This window comes from Loxodonta africana, chromosome 20 (assembly GCF_030014295.1).
Source record: "Loxodonta africana isolate mLoxAfr1 chromosome 20, mLoxAfr1.hap2, whole genome shotgun sequence".
In the NCBI taxonomy this organism is placed as follows: Eukaryota; Metazoa; Chordata; class Mammalia; order Proboscidea; family Elephantidae; genus Loxodonta; species Loxodonta africana.
Genome location: NC_087361.1, coordinates 67,921,620 through 67,941,792, shown reverse-complemented (window position 1 = coordinate 67,941,792; position 20,173 = coordinate 67,921,620). Strand labels below are relative to the sequence as shown.

General features: G+C 42.5%; 1 protein-coding gene across 13 annotated transcripts in view; it reads left to right on the top strand.

Annotated features, from left to right (window-relative positions):
* SRGAP2 (SLIT-ROBO Rho GTPase activating protein 2) overlaps positions 1–20,173 on the top strand; it is a 299,295-nt gene that overhangs the window by 126,341 nt on the left and 152,781 nt on the right. For all 13 annotated transcript variants that reach the window (XR_002785789.2, XM_010590263.3, XM_010590261.3 and 10 more), the window contains exon 4: positions 14,479–14,641. Coding sequence is in view for 12 of the 13 variants with exons in the window: in XM_010590263.3 (XP_010588565.1) it covers positions 14,479–14,641 (163 nt within the window). In the remaining variant the exon portion in view is untranslated. The remainder of the gene's footprint in view (positions 1–14,478; positions 14,642–20,173) is intronic.

The following is a 20,173-nucleotide window of genomic DNA, read 5'->3' as shown; positions in this document are numbered from 1 at the left end:
CCAGCTATTTCTTCAAAGAGCCCTGGTTCCTTTAGTGGAAAGTGTTATTTAGAAACCACACATATACTCATTGTTATTGGAGTATCATCGTTTCTAGTTTCTCTCAGCAGACAGACCTAGAAAGTACAAGGATGTATATACACACATATATGTCCACATACCTCTCTACCTATTTCTCTATCTATATGTTGTTGTGTGCTGTCGAGTTGATTCTGACTCATAGTGACCCTATAGGACAAAGTAGAACTGCCCCATAGGGTTTCCCAGGCTGTAATCTTTTCGGGAAGAGATGGCTAGCTCCCTCGGAGTGGCTGGTGGGTTCCAACCTCCGACTTTCAGTTAGCAGCTGAGTGCTTAACCATTGCACCACCAGGGCTCCTGTCTATGTTGTTGTTGTCTGCCATCGAGTCAATTCCGCCTCATACCTATCTGTATTAAAGATACGAGTTCACACTGGTATCTGCAATTCCAATTCCCATGTGTTAATCTATTTTCTCTCCTTTCCGTATTTGTAACTCTGTTTTCTGAACAGTGAGAAACCTACTTCTCTTTATCTATAATATATTTTTTTAATTGCTTAGTCCTAGAATGTACAGAAAGTACTTTGAGAATTGGTGACCCGTACCTCTGAAAAAGAAGACTACTAACTAGAGTTTAGTATTGGTTTAGAGTTCTTTTGTTTACAGCATTGAGGATGAACATACAGTGTTCAAAAACATTAGTTGGCTAGTGTTATGGATTGAATTGTGTCCCCCAAAACATGTGTTGTAAATCCTAGCCTCTGCAAGTGGTTATAATCCCATTTGTGAATAAAAAAAAAAAAAAAAATTTTTTTTGAATAGGTTGTGTTTGTTATGTTAATGAGGCAGGATTAGGGTATATTTTCAGTCAGTCTCTTTTGAGATATAAAAGAAATTAAGCAAGCAACAGAGTTAAGCAGATATTGGGAAAGAGAGATGCCAAGCCACATGAAAATCACCCAGGAACAGAAGCTCGGAGACAAGGACCTTCTTCCAGAGATGAAAGATAAAGCCTTCCCTTAGACCCAGCACCCTAAATTCAGACTTCTAGCTTCCTAACCTGTGAGAAAATAAATTTGGTAAAGCCACCCATTTGTTATAGTAGCGCTAGATGACTAAAACAGCTATTTCTTTTCTTCCCCATTTCCCAGACCTTCAAGGTGATTTTTCGTTTGAAATACAATTCAGTGTATTTATTTTTGTTTGTATTCACTTATTTTCACCTCCAGAATGGGGTCTTGATTGACGTTTCTCACTGCCAAGACTTTTCTCTTGACCTAGCGCTTGAGCAGTCTCAGGAGATGTGAGAGACCTGCTTCTCCGTAGATTAAGTCAGGGCTTTAGCAGAAGTTAGCGTGATGCGGCAGTAGTACAGACAAAGAGCAAACATTGATGACCGTTCATGGACATTCTCCCTATTCCTGTACCTTCCTTGACTCTGGGTAAGTCACTTTATGGATTGGGGGGCTTGTCAATTTCTCCTGAGACTACCTCTCTCACATTCTTCCTGCTATTCTCCACGATCACCCGTTGCATTCAAGGAACCAAGAACCAAGTTTTCATCTTGGCTCAGGGCTATGATGGTGTGGACTGTTTACTAGCAACTCATGCACAATGCTTTATATGGGACCTTTGGATGAAACTGATATGGTCTCTCAGAGGTAAAGCCCTAGGGCACTGCTCAGTGTCACCCAAACATGGAGAATATTAGGTCCCGTTACTGGACTGTTTGCTGGTTCTCTGTCCTGACATCCCTGTTACTTCTCCTCCTTGACTTTCTTCACTCAGATGCGTTGGCCTCTCTAATAGCTCTTTTGCTTCAAGTCTGGCCTGGCTATTTTCTTCTGTCTGTCTGGAGATAGCTTCCATATTCCCCTTCCTCTCCCCTACTTAACCCTCTTCCTCCATCTCCCGTAATTTTTTTACATTTTGCCTTCTCCCAGACATATATAATATGGTCAGTGCTGCTGATTCCAGCTGTTCTGAATCTTGCCTGCAGCTTAGGTTTGAAAACAGATGGGACCAAACCATCCTAGATGCTGTGCCAATTTCCATCATATGAAAACAAATTACTAAAAAGCTTTAGAAAATTGTAGAATGACTTTGAGGTTTTACCATTCTCCCATCTTCTTGATGGTCCTTTCTCTCCCACTCTTCCATCCCCCTTGACTCCTTCCTACCACATTATACCCTGCCGCTTTTCTGTCTCTTCTTTGTGTTCTTCATTTAGCAAAGGCTGGTTTCTGAAACCTTGTCCCCCATTTTCACCCTCTGCATGTGGAGATGGGAGTGGGTTGTTAATTAAACTAGGGTTGTTGCTGTTTTTCTAATTGTCTATGCCCTTTCTGAGCCTCCCATCAAGACCTAGGGAATTTCTGTCCTTTTGATCATACAGAGAAGGTGAGGCTGGGGCCTCTATGTGAAAAGTCAAACAAGTCACCAACTCCAGAATGAAATAGGTATTCTTCTATTAACTTTATCGATGAGGTTACAACAAGGTACGGGTCCCAGTGTCTACTCTTACATGCTGTATATGTGGAAAATGTTCCTTGGGAAGCAGTGACATTGTCCCTACGCCATCCATTTCAAAATCCTCATTCCTGGAATATGCCAAAAGCTTTCTCTGATGTTCTGTAGAACATCATTTTACTTCAGCATTTCTAGTCACCTTGAATACAAGAAGAAGAGAATCCACAGGGTGGGGACCCTTTTCACAGGCATGTCACACAGACACTGGAGATCCCTACAGAGCATCAGGAGAAAGCTGTTGGCATAGTTCAGTGATTATAAGGTTTCCACTCTGACCAGAGTACTTGACATCGTAGGAACTATTCTCTAGAGAAGTCCTTGGGGGGATGGCCTTCCTGAAGTCCAGGGAGCCCTGGACTTGGATGCAAATTATGGTGTGTATGTGTGCACATCTTTCTTCCATTTTTCCCTTCCTCCTTCCTTCCTTCCTTCATCCCTTCCTTTCTTTCCTCTCTTCAAAGAGAGTACAGATTTTTCCTTAGATTCTCAAAAGGGTCTAGGGCATATAAGCACCCCCCAAAATTTAGGAACATTGCTCCACAGCAGTGACTTTTAAGCCTTTTGATCATGAATCACTATATTTTTTATACCACAAGGTGGAATACATGCACACACACAATTTTTAATAAATGAGAACAAAACCACAAAACAATACATGTCTTTGCTCTATGTGATGTTTTCTGGTATTTTCTACCCTGTTCTATGTTATTCTGTTCCACTGTTTTGTTTTTCATTTTTTTTGAGAAATGCTGGCTGGTGATCTACTAAATTGTTATTTTTGACGCCATTAATAGGTTGTATATGACAACCCTGGTGCCGTAGTGGTTAAGAGCTAGAGCTGCTAACCAAAAGGTCAGCAATTCAGGTGCACCAGGCGCTCCTTGGAAACCGTATGGGGCAGTTCTACTCTGTCCTATAGGGTTGCTATAAGTCAGAATCTACTCCATGGCAGTGGGTTTGGTTTTTTTTAATAGGTTACATCCCCCAGTTTGAAAAACACTGCTTTAAGAGCATTGGTTCTTAAATTTTTAGTGCGCATTAAATTACCTGGGATGCTTATTTAAAATGCAGATTCTTATATATCACTCCACCCCTAGCAAATCCATATTGTGGCAGAATAGCACAGGAATTCACTTTTTAAACCAGCGCTCCAGGTGACTCTGACATTGGGTGATGTGGGGTTCTAAAGACCCACACTTAGAGAAACTGTTCTCAGTAGCCTGGCTGCTTAAGGCTTCAGAGCACACACTTGCTTGGAGCTGGTAGAGATAGGAGATACTAGTGGCTATCATCACAGAGCTCCGGTGGCGCAATGGGCAAGAGCTTGGCTGCTAACCAAAATGTCAGCAGTTTGAATCCACCAGGCATTCCTTGGAAACCTTATGGGGAAGCTCTGCTGTGTCTTATAGGGTCACTATGAGTTGGAATTGGCTAGACAGCAAGTTTATCATCTGAATCCAGACAGAGTCTTCTCATCACAGAATGGCCGTAATCACCCATACTCACTCTTGGATCTTGATAGTCCTTGCAGTAGTCCTCTTTTTCTGTTGTTTGTTATGGCCCTTGTGAAGGCGGAGAAGGGGTTAACCAAGGCCGCAGAATAGAGAGTAAAGGAACTGAAGGGGTCATTTTACAGAGTGGCCAGGGTGTGGCTCAGCCTTTCAGTAGGTGCCCAGAGCCAGTTCCAAATTAGAATGGGGTAGGATTCAAAACTGCTTTTCCTAATCACTTGCCTTTCATGTGCGACCACATGCAGTGTGTCAACATGCTTTCTGGCGCCATTAGGCACCAGCAGTTTTGCTCCCTCAGGGTTCACGGACCCTTGGTATTTCTGTTATGTGTTATCTTAGAATAGCTCCTGCTCTGGGGGTTTGGGCAGCTGAGCAGTGTCCATTAACTCTTTAAGCACCAGGGCTTTGTAAATGCTGAGGGCTTTTTGGTTAAATATAGCAACAACCACAATGAAAAAAGTAAGTGATTGGTAGTCAGAAGACCTGAGTTCTTGCCTTGCTCTGTCACTGTCTGTGACCTCAGGCTCCCTGATCTTCAGTTTTGTCACTTAGAAAATGACAGGTTTGGTCTAGACTCTAGACCAACTTGCAAGTCCATTCTAGCTCTGAAATTCCATGATTCTATTTTTTGTACCCGTTGGCTTTTCTCTTTGCACTTTAAAAGTCTCCCCTTTTAAAGCCTCCACTAGGCTTGGGGTTTTAGTTATCTGGTGCTGCCATAACAGAAATACCACAAGTGGATTGCTTTAACAAATTTATTCTCTTACGGTCTAGGAGGCTAGAAATCCGAATTCAGGGTGCCAGCTCCAAGGGAAGGCTTTTTCTCTCTATCAGCTCCGAGGGACGGTCCTTGTCTTCAGTCTTCTCTGGTCGAGGAGCATCTCAGTGCAGGGACCCTGGGTCCAAAGGATGTACTCTGCTCCCGGCCCTGCTTTCTTGGTGGTATGAGGTCCCCATGTCTCTCTGTTGGCTTCTCTCTTTTATATCTCAAAAGAGATTGATTTAAGACACAACCTAATCTTGTAGATTGAGTCCTGCCTCATCAACATAACTGCCGATAATCCCACGTCATTAACATCATAAAGAGTCCTGCCTCATCAACATAACTGCTGATAATCCCGGGTCACTAACATCATAGAGGTAGGATTTACAACACCTAGGAAACATCAGATGACAAAATGGTGGACAATCACACAATACTGGGAATCATGGCCTAGCCAAGTTCACACATATTTTGGGGGGACACAATTTAACCCATGACAGTTGAGCATAGGACATTCACTGAGTTTTACAATTTCAGAGTACTGGATAAGTTAATAGTAGCAACGTGTATTACTATTGAGTGTACTGATGAAGTAGGAAATTTATAAAAACAAGGTCATTGCAAAATTGAGTAAGGTCTGGGAATTTAGGGGCGGGTTTGTCTTTTCAGGCATAACTCTAGCCACTTTGTTTTGTAGGTGTGAATACATTTTGTGAATTGTCGAATAATAATAGTTATAACAATAATAACAAATGATGGCAATACTGATTTATGCTTGAAGGTATTTTAGTGTTTATGAAGTTTTTTTATGATCATCACCTTGTTTCGCTTGATCCTTACAGCAGCCCTGTGAGGTAGGCAGTGCAGATCTGCTGTCCCCATTTATTTTTCTAAGCAAATGAAGAAATGTTGAGGCATCCAGAGTGCTCCCATGACGTAAGGTTGCCTGGCTACTAAGTGGCAGAGCTGACACTAAACTCTGGGTCTTAAGAGCATAGTTCAGAATGCTTTCCATGAAGTACCACCATGCTAGGATGTATACCCAGACATCTTACACACCTTTAGAAGTCAATAATTTCACCTGCTAACCTGTGGTTTTTAACCTGTGGTTAGTGGGTTAACCTGGAAATTGACCAGTCCATCTCATATACCATCCAACCCTTTAAAATTTTGCCAGTGAAGTGTTGACATGCTTAATAATTCGCCATAGAGCACACAAGGCAATGGGTGTATAAATTTGACCCCTCAGCAGGCACCCAGAGAGCAAGCACAATAAGATACATGCTAGAGCAGTTGATTGGGCAACACTGATGGAGGCTGAAGACATGACCTGTTCATCAAATGAATCATAATCTTACTGTGTGCACTTATGGAATTCCTGTGGCTGTGACATCTGTCTTACTCAGTACTGATTAAGTACCCACCCAGTCTTGGTGATATGTTTTCATTGAATATTCTAAAATATACCTTGCCCTCAAGAGACTCCTTCCCATAAAGGCAGGATAAATACCAAAATAACACATGAGAACAGATAATGATGCGTGCAGCTGATCCACTGACTATTTAGACTTCATTCCGTCTAGCTCTGTTGTTTCCCAGAATCAAGATATACTACTTTTTTCTTCCTTCCACATTGTTATCTTGAGCCATGTAAGGGAACTGATTGTCTCAGGAACAGGTATTTGAAAGGGGGAGGTCTGAATTTTATGGATAAACCCTTTCTTCCCAAGTGGGTTGTTGGTACTTGGTGTACTTAGGCACCATTTGCCAGCCAGGAAGAGTTGCTGACTGTGGCTCATAGCTTCTCCACTGTGCCTAGTGCCAGGGAGGTGCCCACTCCTAAGATGGTGGTTACTGTTTTGAAAATAGGCATGTAGATTTCTGAGTGACGCGTTCCAGTTTGACACAGACATGCATTTATTTCTCCAGGATGAACGACCAGGGTGAGCCAGACTGTCTGTCTCAGTCACCTTCCAAGTTTCATTCGTTTTAAAATCTGCTACCACATCTGTGCGTGTATTTTCCCTCTGTATGTTTGTCATGTGCTATAATTGCTTACGGGACTTCTGCTGACATCTTAATTAATGAGAGAAGAAAAACTGAAGATATAATTGTAGAGTTGTTCACAGGTTATTCTACGGAATATGTGGATCCAACTGTCGACTTAATGTAGATGGCTATGAATTCTTTTTAAAGAGAAACATATATAACTTACGTTCTCGGTCACTGGCCATACCTTTGTTATGTCTTTTGCTTTTGCTATGGTATTTTAATTTTAATTGAGTGAATTAAAACAGACCAGGCCATTTGATGTGACCCCAGCTTCTTTTGGGGGGCTTCCAGGGAAAAACTTAATACATAAGTGAATTTCTAGGCCTCTAATTCTATGTTTTTGTTTTTTTTTTTTAATTCTATGGCTCGTATTGGGGTGGAATGCAGAGTCCCTATTCTCCAGTGTATAGATTATACCCAGAGAATACAAGGAGAGTTTAGTAGTCTCTTTGTTTATTCCTCCCTATAGTTCTAAGAATGCTAGTCCCAAGGCATGGGGTATAAATGAAAGAAAAAAGCCAGGTCTGAAGAATTAGCTGTAGAAAGGACTGGTGAGCAAGCAGATTTGATAAGATAGACAAGTTGGGGTTTCACAGTGGGTTCATCCAAGCTAGTGTACGCACAGGCAGCAAAGAGGTGTGGGTTGCTCCTGGATGGACAGTCTAGGAGCAGGAATGCCATGTCTTGGTTCCAGGAAGTGTGTAGACGTGGGAGAAACAAGTCAGAAATAAGGATGTTCATCATTTTATCCCTAGTGCCTAGAACAGTTCCTGGCATACTAGGTGCTCAATCAGTATTGAATGACTAAATGAAATAAGAAGACAAGTAGAGATCAGGGGCTCAGAGAAGGAGCCTGGATAATAACAGGTCAGAAATCCAGGCAAGAAGTCTAGATGGCAGGGATCCAAATCTTGAGTAGACCCCATGTCTGGGCTCACATGGTCTGCAGAGCATTCTCTGGAGTGATGCAGAGAAGCATCTCCTCTCCTGAACCTTGAGCACAGGGTAAAAGAAAAAACTAAACCCAGTGCCATCAAGTTGATTCCAACTCATAGTGACCCTGTAGGACAGAGTGGAACTGCCCCATAGAGTTTCCAAGGAGCGCCTGGTGGGTTTGAACAGCCGACCCTTTGGTTAGCAGCCATAGCACTTAACCACAGTGCCACCAGGGTGGGATGGTATTAACTGAAGGCAAAGTCTCCCGCCCCGACATAAATTGATGGAGAAATATCCAGTTAGAATCTACAATGGCTCAGACCTGGGGACTCTTCCCGGTTCTCTGACCTAACTCAGATGAACCTTAGCCCAGTAAATACTCAAGAAATAATTATTAAGCATGTAATAGTTGTCAGACACCATGCTAGTCCAGTTCTCGACTTCAAAGAAGATTCCTAAGGCCCCAGCGGTTGGACGGCCATGCTCCCAAGGGTGTGGCTGGCCTCCTCAGATCTCATCCAGAACCACAAGAATTTCATTCCATACGGCTCCTCCCCAACCTGATTACAGGGGACAATTTAGACGGTTTTGAGGAAGGTGGGTACACCACTGCTTGAATCCTTTCTAACCATCCTGCTGGGCTACTGAGGACGATTTGCGGTACTAAGTTGTCCCTGAAATCTGGAAAGTGCTTTTCTTTACACACAGAATACATATTTTTGCCTTTGTCTGACCGTTTTCTTTTTCTGTCTCTGAACTCTCCTACTCTGATCTCATTGCTGGCAAAACTGAAGCTGGGCTCTGAAGTGTGCCTGCCCGGCTGCCCACCTGCCTGCCTGTCTTGCAAAAGGTGCCCCTAGGCTGCCACTCTACTACGGGTCACACAACCAGCAGCCACCATTACAGGCAGAATCTTTTTCAAATCATTTCCCACATTGGTGATTCTTTCCCCCTCCTTTAACACCTTCCCCTAGCAAATCCAATCCATCCTCTGGCTTATCTGGGTCAGCAAGGGTCTGATTTTATGTATGGCACTGTCAGACCATAAATCCCTGCAATTTTGCCTCTCTCCAGCCTGTCTGCTTCTGCCAGCATCAGCATAATAGAGAAAATAAGCCAGAAAGGCTAATAACACTCATCTGAATAAAATAATCTCTTTGGCTGCCTCAGTTCATTTCATTTTAATCAGGATTCCAGGAGAGAGTTTAGGTTTAAAAAACCAGCCTTGTTGCTCATTCCCTGTCCAACCATCACTGAACAAGTCCTTTTATCTTTCAAGTACCTTCATTTTTTTGTCCTCCTCATGGGTGGGTGCTCAGTGACATATACTGAGTGTTATGTTTTTGCTCATTTGGAGGTTTTGTGTACCGTCATATATATGTTTAATTTTTAAAGTGACAAACGGTATTCTTCTTCCATGTGTTGATATTTGCCATGCCTGTGCACAGACTCACAAGTTTGATGGGAATTCTGAGAAAGTGGGGCTCTGTGGAAGTTGCTGAAGCATCTAGGGTTTGGGCAGTCTGGGCTCCCTCTGGATTTCTTCCTGTCAGTCTCAGCACACAGTTCCCTGTGCAGAACGCAGGACTTATCATTCCACCTTGTCCCTGAGGGAAAGGACAATGGAAGATTAAATTCCGCTCTCCCGTTGGAATCTCCCTGGCTTCCTCCCTGAGACTTACAGCTGTTTTGTTAATTGCCTGTTGCTGCTGTCTTATCCCAACCATTGTTTATCCAGGGCTGTGGATTTCAGCAGGCTGAGTTCTTGGCCCTGGCCCAGGGCTGGTTAAGGACCTTGTTGGAAATTGATGGAAGCTGAGTCCTAGTGTGTTTGGAAATAAAAATAATAATATTTCCTCACATTTGTATAAGGCTTTATTGCTAACATAATTCTTTTGCACCTGATGTTTCATTTGGTCCATACAACAGCCCTGTGAGGTGGGCAGGTCAGAAACTGCAGGTGCAAAGGGGAACACACCTCAATACAGCAATGCAGAAGTTCAAGCCGTTCCAGTAATGCCAGACTTGTGCCATGAGGTCCAGCTGCATAACCATGAACATGTTGTTAGGTGCTGTTGAGTCAGTTCTGCGCCATAGCGTTTTCATGGCTGTGACTTTTCAGAAGCAGATCACGTGGCCTGTCTTGTGCGACACCTCTGGGTGGCATTGAACCACCAACCTCTCAGCTAGTAGTTGCGTGCTTAGCTGTTTGTGCTACGCAGCGATTATTAGTTCTATAGCACCTTAGACCAGGAGAGCTTCCAGAATTTTATAACCATACCCCGTGCTTTAAAGATCTTTAGAGGCTAGTTGTGCACTGACAGGGAAGATATTCGTTCTATACATGAGGCAACTGAGACCAGACAGGGGGGATGTGGAAAAAAGGATGTGTGACAAAGAGGCCTATTTGGACTTTTATAGAGTAGGTTCTTCACCCTAGATATTTTAGAGAAATCCCTCTGAGCATTTCTTGCTAAGTTTGAACATCCATAAATCGTCTAAGTTGAGGAGAAAAACTAGGCTAATGTATTCCAAGCTAAGGATTCAGCTTCGCAGGTTTATCTCTTTCAGTGCGTTTATGCCAATAATCTCTTCGGCAGTTGCACAGCCAGCTTGTGACTTTCTGGGTCTCCTTTCTTTTGACTCCAGAGTCATTCCCTCTCGAGTACAGTATTCTGTTTTCTTGATTTTCTTCCTGAAAAAAATTTTTAAGTAAGAAAAATACTTCTGGATATTTTGTCTGCTTTTCAGGGATTAATGTTTGAGGAGGTTTGCAGCTGTTGGGCACATTCCTAAGGGATGCAGGCCCTTTTCTTTAAATGCCCGGGTATTACACAACCTGAGGCTCTGGGGGCAGGGAAGGCAAAGAGACTGTACAAACAAATGATAGATGGAAAAGGTATAACGACGAATTTCAATCTCTTAACCAAACGGAGTTTCCTTGGCTCCAGCAGCCCCAAATAAAATAAGGCTGTGCAGTTGCTGGAGCAGGAAACCACTCTAGCAGAACCTTCATGTGCTCCCTGTGATACCACGTCTCGTTGACTTGCTTATTTTCCAGGCTGAAGTGTGTTTCATCTTTGGAGCTTGTTTCTAAACCAGTCTTTGTGCGTGTTGGCTGGGAAAATTGTCTGTACAGTAGATTTGTGTTTCCCTCCTCACACATTCCCTCCACTTCTCCTGTCTCACCACTATCCAAAAATAAATAAATGAATTCATTAAAAGACCTCAGTTGAAAGGAGGACTGTGTCTGAGATAGTATACAAACTCAAAGAACCAGGAATATTGTATGAAACACTGCAGTCATAATAAAAGAGACTGGGACATCCCTAGAAGAAACACACCACAAGGTCTAATACTGTTGTTGCTGTTTTTTAAGCCACAGACTCCTTTTTTTAAAATAAAAATCTTGCATAGAATTCCAATATATGAAACAGATCAAAGCAGTGTTTTATTGGTATAAATCTACTTTGAAAGTAGAAACTGATGAAGAGTACTTATTATAGAGTCAATCAATGAGAACAATGATGCTGTGTTTATGAATTAAAAATACTGAAATTGGGATTATGACTAAGGGTTGCAGTTTTAGATGAGTTTCAACATCGAAATTGTTTCTGGTTTTGGTTTAGGTTGCCCAAAATCAATTCTGATTCACACAGATGAGCTGTTGTGATCTTGAGATAGCCTTAAAGTAAGTTGATTTAGACACTTAAAAAGGAAAAATAGAATAAAGTTGAATCATTAACATTACCTAGCAGCTATTCCCATTCTCCTTCATCAGTATTAGTTGGCTGAGCCCCAAAATGTATAATAAGCATGGCAATAATTGATAATCAAATAGTATGTTGATTCTCACTGCATGACTATGGTCCGCCATTAACCCAGCACACGACCCTGAGCCTTTGTGGCATATAATTGAACTTGGCCTCTGTCTGTCAAATCATATGCTTGCTTGTAGAGTTTACCCGAGGAGGCACGTAGGCTTGAATTAAAAAATAGGCCCGTTTAAAGCTACATTCATTCTAACCAGTAGCACATTTTCTAGACATTCCAGTACATGCGGTGATAGCAGGATATTCTTTATTCCAAGGCTTGCATATGACTAAGCTCACCCAGCAGCCCGTGATAACATTGCGGTGGTCTCTGACGCAGGGAGGTTGGGTCCTGGGTCCTTTGCTCATTTTGCATGAATGTTACTAATGCAAACGGACGTGTTACAGTTAAGTGTTAGGCATTTTATTTTAAAAGATTCCCGCTTCCACCGTTCTTTTTATTAGCCCGGTTTAATTTACTCATCCTTTCTTCTGAGCGTCCCCCAGGGAGATATACGCTCTGCATCCTTTTCCGTGGTGTTGATTGGTATCGCCTCCCACTGCCACTTGTGATCTGTGGGGTACATTTGTGAGCTAGCTTACCCTTTGTTCGTAACTATATTAAAACTCTCTTTGGTCTGCTGTAGTCCTTCTTTGTCTCCTGCACTAGACTGTGACATCGGCACTTTTGTAACCACTAAGGCACCTAGTACTGTGTCTTGTTATTTGAGCTACTTAATAAACATTTGTGGAATAGAGCTGTGATAATGTTTTTATTTTGTAAAACGCTATGTGAAAAGAACCCACCAGCCCTATGTTCCAACCAATAGAGACCCATGTGCACCCAAGATAATAAATGTATTAAAACCAATTGTAAATCTAAGATCTTGAGAGATCTGCCTTTTTAAAAAGCGGGTGTAATTGCCCAGTGTCTTCCATGCTTACTGAGGATGTAGATATCTTGCCAAGGGAGACCAACACCCAATAAAAATGTAAATTGGATTATTTAGGATTTTGTAACCAAAACTGATTTGAAATCAGTTTGAAGGTTTTCTAGCAAATGGAAATATCAAATGTCATTGAACGTATGTGCTCAAATCTGTCACCATTTTGAATTTAGGATTGTTTCCTGTTGACCTCTTTTTAGATCCTAGCATTTTGAAAGGAGCGAGCTAATTACATGTATCTCTCCCTCCCAGCTAGTGTATCGTCACATCTTTTACTTTTCACAGAAAGGTAGCTGATCATGATTTTACCACAGCGGCACGTAATAAGCACACAACTGTTAGCTGTGTAGGCCACAGGAGCGCAGTGCCCAGAGGGGAGAACAGGTACAGAACAGCTGAAATTTGGATTTTAATATTCATTGTTTGGAAGCAGCTTCTTGGTGCTGGTTGGACAGATTTTTGATTTGCTGGTCTGGTGTGTTCTGAAGCCAGAATAGGTGTGGTGTGATTATTTGTTCATAGTTACCTTACTGAAGAATTGGAAAAGCCCTTCTAAGTTGCATTCCGTGGTCTACAAATCACAGGTGGCTGGCAACCTCCAGTCCTGAAGGAGGGCATTGCTGACTCAAGAACCAAGCCCCTCTCACCTCACTTTCTTGCATTAAGAGACGGACTGAAGGGAAGGAAGAAGTGAAAGGAAACAAACAAAGTGACACTGTAAACAACACTTTTCTTTGCAATTACTGGCTTGGTTTTGAATTCCAGCATTGCCACTTTGTAGCTGTGTGACAGCTAAAAAGGTGTTTAACCATTCTTAGTCCTATTTTCTTTATCTGTAAACTGTGGTTAATAATATCTACCTTAGCGATTGTTGTGAGTTTAAAGTAAACAACACATATAAAGGGCCAAGCCCAGTGCCAAGTATTCAAAAAAAAAAAAAAAAAGGCCTTGATAAATAGTACAAATAACCCCTATTTTCTGTTTCCCTCCATAAAGAAATCCAAATTCTAAGGGCAAACTTTCCACTGCTTAAATTAGTGCTGTGAACTGAATAGGAATCAGCGATTCTTTTGGATTACAATGTTTTCATCAGAAGTGAGTGTCTATGTTTGGCGCTTTACTGCTTCACTCAAGCTGTAGAAGTTGTAGGAATAAGTGCATTCAGATCTGGTTTGTGCTCTTTGTTGTGAAATCAAAACCTCCTTAGGTGTCTTCTATGGAATTGAATAGTTTTCAGTAATTTTTTCATGGCAGATGCCTCCGAAGTTGTCTTCTTCAGTCTTCTGGTAGTCGTTAGTTGCCATTGAGTTGGCTTGATAAATTTGTGAGGGTGTAGTCTCCAGTGCTCTAGTGATGTTGACTCTGGAGACAGACCAAATGACTTGGTGGGTAAGGTTATTGACTCTGGAGTCAGACAGCCTAGACCAGCTCTAGTTGGACAACAAAGAACTGTGGTTCTAGTCTCTGACCGTCTTACTAACTCTGGGCAAGTGACAACCTCCCTGAGCTTCAATTTTCTAATGAGTAGAATGGGGATAATGGTGGTTCTTTTCTTACAACAGAGTGGTGGAGCTTAGAGGAGAGAATGCATATGACGCATTCAGCAAGTTCCTAGAACATGGGAGATGCTCAAAAGATACTCTTGCTTCTCCTCCTTCTTCTTCTGCTCTTCCCCTCTCTCCCCTCCCCTCCTCTTTTTTTTTTTTTTTTTCCTCATTCTTATTTTCCCCCTTTTTCTCTAATGAGTTTTCAGAGGAGGAGAAAACTGGAGATGCTGGCTTCAGGCAAGATACCCTTATTTCTGCTTTGGCTTTGATTGCTGTGACTTTGTGACATGGACTGTGGTCATAGATGTTGGCCCTGGATACTTATGAACATTGTTTTTTTTTCCTTGTCATTTCTTTGCAGGAAGGATCAGAATGTTCTCTCTCCAGTGAACTGTTGGAACCTCCTCTTAAACCAGGTGAAGCGGGAGAGCCGAGACCACACCACCCTGAGTGACATCTACCTGAATAATATCATTCCTCGATTTGTCCAAGTCAGTGAGGACTCGGGAAGACTCTTTAAAAAGGTATATAGCTATTCCTAGTCACAGAGCTTCTTCAGTGGAGCAATGAAACAGACGTATAAATAAGAGAAAGACTATTTTATTCATTCATTTGAAAGACTTTCAGTCTGATCATCCCTTACCGTATACCCATGGAGAAAAATAACTGAATTGGCATTCATTTCTTCCTTTGTGAGCTGAGTTAATAGAAGCCCTGGGAAAGGGACTGTTTGTGAGGAACAACCTCAGCTCTGGCTGCATAATTCATAATCTGCACATATTAATAATGATTGTGGTTTGGTGAGTTTCAGTCAAATGATATGGGAAGCTATTGAGATTTAGGGGCTTTTGCTGTTATTTCATGTTTTCTTCCAGTTCGTTTAGCAAATTCATGCATGTTTTTGATTCACTCTTCTTTCCAGGTTCTCATCTTGGCCAGGGTGGACTGAGAAATTTGATTATTCTTATCATGATATAAATTTTATTTTTGGGTCCCTGAGTGCTTTCTGGGGTTCAGTTGTTTATCACAATTCTTTGGGTGAAGGTTGAGTAATTTAACTAAAGGAAAAACTAAAAAATTATCATAATCTTAAGGAATTTCTGCCAAATCCACCTTACCTGTCAGTGGTGGAACCAGCCTCCTAGAGACCCAGGAACCCATTTTCTAAGCTCTCTGACCTTGAACTTTTGGTGGGGTCATTTATTCTTGAGGTTTGGTAACAAATGGTGGCAAAAGTTCCCAACCATTGTACATGATATATTATGTTTAGCATTCAAGATCCGACATTCCCAGGTGACTTTTCAGAAAGCTGATAATCTTCCAATGAGTTAGAGGTAGAAAGAGGATAAACAGGGCTATTTAGAATTCATTGGTTTCCACTGAGCAAAATCCAGTGTTCAGGTTTGAAGCTGGGATAGAAAGGACTCTGGTAAACAGGATTGTGATGGATATAGCCATAGCTGTTGGCCAGTTTTGCAATTCCTAATGTTAGGAAGGAAACCCTGGTGGCGTAGTGGTTAAGTGCTACGGCTGCTAACCAAAGGGTTGGCAGTTTGAATCTGCCAGGCGCTCCTTGGAAACTCTATGGGGCAGTTCTACTCTGTCCTATAGGGTCACTATGAGTCGGAATCGACTCGAGGGCACTGGGTTTGGGGTTTTTTAGCGTTAGGAAGCCTTCTAGATCTAGATTAAAGAAATGAGAACTCAATTTCTTCCTTTTTTACCAGCCTGAAAAAAGAACTGATTTAGAATCTTCTGTCTGCATAATTGTATCCCTGAAGGGGCTTTCCCTATATCTTGGTGACAGGATATTGAGAGTACAATCACCTGACAAAGAAGGAAGAGAAGGATAACTCCTCCCAGAGCTCACTGGCTATTTTTAGTGGCCCTGCAGAGCTGTGGTTGGGTCACACTTCATTTAGGGGTGAGGGTACTTTTCACTATCTCCTCCATAGTTTCCAGCATCTGTTCTAGCTCGGTTGTCATCAATTTGAATTATTCTGCAGCACTTGGTGACGTGTGTGTGTGACTAAAATTAAAACTCCCTTAGGTGAAACCTTGACAGTAATTGGATACCACTTCAACTCTTCTCCATGACCTTGGCAGCCACTTAGACTATCTCAAGAAGGAACGGCGTTGCCTTTCCTCCTCCATCCTCTTTGGTCATCTGAGAAAAACTTTTGTGAGAGATATTCAGCGATCTAAACTTCGTCCCATAGCTGAGCTCCCTTTGCTCTCAGCCTTGGAAGATCAGAGGAGAACTAGGCTGAGGCAGTTTTTGTGGCCTCTGTAGGTCACAGAGTCGTTCATGCTGATGGCAGGCAAATCTCAGAGCCATGAGAGCTCCTGGCTCCGCAAGTGCCCCATTCTCATTTCACCAAAGGCTGAAGTACACGGCACGTATAGAAGGCATGGGGGCGTTTGACCTCCAAAAGGCAAATCCCCTAGGAATGGTATTCCTACCCATGCTCCCAGGTTGACCTCCTTAAGTAAGTGCATTTCTATGCTGAGCGTGTGAGGAAGAATTTATTTCTCACAGGACTGTTACTGTGGGACATTTCATTGCAGGAAAGTGCACATGTTGTAAGTGTACAACTCAGTGCCTTTTCACAGACTGAACACATCCTGGGTAGCCAGCCCTCAGATCAGGAAACATAGCATTACAGAACCCCACGCCTCCCTCGTGCTCCTGCTGGTTAGCCCCCATGGCAAGGCTAACCACTGTCCTGACTAATGACACAAGACATTAGTTTTGCTTGGTTTCGTACTTCGTATAAATAGAAGCATACAGTATTTGCTTTTTGTGTCTAGTTTCTCTTATTCAACAATATGTGAGATTCATCAAAATTATTGTGTGTAGTTGCAGATCATAGGACTTCCTCTTGATCTTTATAACTTTTAATCCATTAAATTACAGTCGATTAGAGATATGCATAGTATTGTTGAAAGGCCAACGTTTACTATTCCACAGGGTGAATAATCTCTTTTTTCTCTCCCCTGGGGTCCCAGTGAACGCAGAGAACTTTAAGGTAAAAGCTGGCTGAACAGATCATAAGAGTGGATTAATTCTGTTTGGGCTGAATGAGAACCTGTCTGCTCTCTAAGACTAGGCAAAGAAACATTCTGTCTCCGTACCCAGTTCTTCAGTCTATTGCTTAGTGTGTGCTGCACGCACGGAATTGGAATCCCACTGGCTGCCCTGCCAGTTATGTGACGCTTTCCTGGGCCTGCTTTGTGCTATGAGAGCAGAGGCCTTTTCCAAGGTACTCTTTCGTTTAGTCTCAGCTCTGCTGTTAAATTGGACAATGACCTCACCTTTCGGTGCCTCAGTTTCCTCATCTGTAAAAAGGGAGTTTGGGCTATATATGAAATCCGTAACTCCCCCCACCCCCCGGCAAAAAAAACCCAAACCCATTGCTGTCGAGTCTGTTGGACAGAGTAGCGACTCATAGCGACCCTATTGGACAGAATAGAACCACCCCATAGAGTTTCCAAGGCTGTAACCTTCACTGAAGGAGCCCTGGTGGCACAAAGGTTAAGCACTGGGCTGCTAAGCAAAAGGTCAGTGGTTCAAACCCACCAGCAGCACTGCAGGAGAAATACCTGGTGATCTGCTTCTGTAAAGATTATGGCCTAGCAAACCCTATGGGGCAGCTCTACTCTGTCACATTGGGTCGTAATGAGCCAGAATCGACCGAACGGCTCACAACAACAGCAATCTTCATGGAAGCAGACTGCCACATCTTTCTCTGGTGGAGAGGCTGGTGGCTTCCAACTACCAACTTTTCAGTTAGCAGCCAAGCGCTTAACCACTGCGTCACCGGGGCTCCTTAGAACCTCAGTGGTGCCTTCTTTATCTAACATACTGTAGTTCTAGGGTAACAAGAGTATCCTATGCTTGGAGATTCTGGTGGTTCTTAGATGGCTTTGTGAAATCATGACAGGCAAATAGCCATCCCAGGGATACAGGACAAATGCAAGTGTGAGGGGTGGGAGGAGGAGGAAGCGTTAGCTAAGACAATTAATTGAAGATGAAATTCTTGAGGAATGAAATGTTGTTTCAAAGGCTGCTGTTTTCTTAACCAAGGAAATATTGCATATTCAGGGTTTTAGGGATTTTTTTCCTGTCTTCCTTTTTTCAAGGGTTATATATAAGGGCCAGCAACCAAGGAATGCCAAACTGGAATTCACATGTATAAAGCAGATATACTTTTGGTCTTGCCCATAAATTTGGTTCCAACAACAAGGGGAAAATCCACATTTCTCTGGAGATGTAGGCTTCAGAAAATGTCTTTATTTCTGGTTTCGCTATGGATCCCTAGTTATGGACACTCATGCTTTATGTGAATTTGAATCTGTTTGTCACTGATAAAAGTCACAGATTTTCTTCTTTTTTAATTCTTTTTTTCTAATCTATAAATTCACTGATTCACTGGCAAAGGATATGATAGTAGAAGTCAACATTTTTTGAGTCCGTATTATGTGCCAGGTACTATGTGAAGCACTTTGTGTGTGTTATCTCATTCAAACCTTAAATAACTAGAAGGCAGTTACTCTTGGGTCCCTGGGTGGCACAAATAGTTTGTGCTTGGCTGCTAACAAAAGATTGGCAGTACAAACACAGTGGTGCACAGAAGAAAAGGCCTGGCAATCTGCTTCCATAAAAGATTTCAGCTAAGAAAACTCTATGGAGCTAAGTTCTACTCTAACATGTGGGGTCACCATGAGTCTGAATTGACTTGACAGCACTGGGTTTGGGTTTGGATTACTATTATCATCCCTTTTTTTATGAAGGGGGAAGCAGGTTTAAAGAGATTAAGCAAGAAAGAGGCGAGGCTAGTATTTAAATCCAGTCATGTGGCTCTAGAACCCAAGGTTTCCATCCACCTGCTGTATTAAGACTGTCTTGGTATCATGTGCAGGGTAGAATGTATTTAGGATTTTCATACTCATTTATATTGAATCCAGGTATTTCACTTAATTGTAGAATTAGCTGGCCTTTCCTCTTGCACACACGTCTTCAAAGGGCATTGAGGAATTAGACATCAATATTGAATTATTGCTCCTTCCAGGCATTGGGGCAAGCAGCTGGAAGTTGGGAGAGAAATAGGGGGAATGTTTTTCTCCCAGGGGCAGAATCTCTAGTAAGTGGGAAACAAAGAACTCATTAAGTATGAGAACTGGCTCACAGCTAACTCAGCTAATTTGGGGATGCCAGGGTGGCTGCACAATTGGCCCCTCTATGCTACTGAACCCCGTTAAGGGATGCTCCCTGCTGGCCCTCGGGTTTGTGGTTATGTCTGCTGGGACATATTTTACATTTTGCATGAAGCTGTGGTGGAGATTCCTTTCACTAACTATAACACCTTGGGAAAGTAGCCTCCTGTCCACAGCTTAGAAACAGACCCACTTTGTCTAGGACTGCGGGGAAAATTGAACCCATTTTGTGCGCCTGACATCTCCTTTCATGTAATGAAAGCCCAGTCTGTCTAATCCTTGTTGGAACCAAGGTTTGGGCAAATACTATTGCTACCACCTTCATTTGTTTAATACGGTGGCTTCAAAAACAGTGGCCAAACACTGCCAAGTCTGACTCCCAGCTCTATGTGGTCGCTGTGAGAGCCATGTTCTAAAGAATCCCACCAAGAGGCAAAATGATTGTTCCCACTTTGCCAGTTTAGGCTGAAATAAACCTGGATGTGCCCTTTCTCAGAGGGGAGAACAAAATCCTGTTTTCTCTTCCTCCCCTCACTTACCTAGAACATGCTAAAAGCACCTCTGACATTGCTTTTTCAACACACTGCTTCTAGCCCTAACAGCTGCGTGTCCTTAAGCCTGGAAGCTTGGTCTATTCAGATAGTTCTAAGACTCACCCAGTTTGCCTGCCCCTTTTAATGGTATTCTAGTCAATGATATTCCTGTTTTGATACCCTAGGGCTCTATGGCAGAAACTCAGGTAGAATTGAGAATGCTAGAAAGTTAGGTCAGGTTCCCAGCGGACCAGTAGTTCTCTACTCTGCTTGCGCATTGAAATTCCTGGGGAGTTTTTAAAAAAT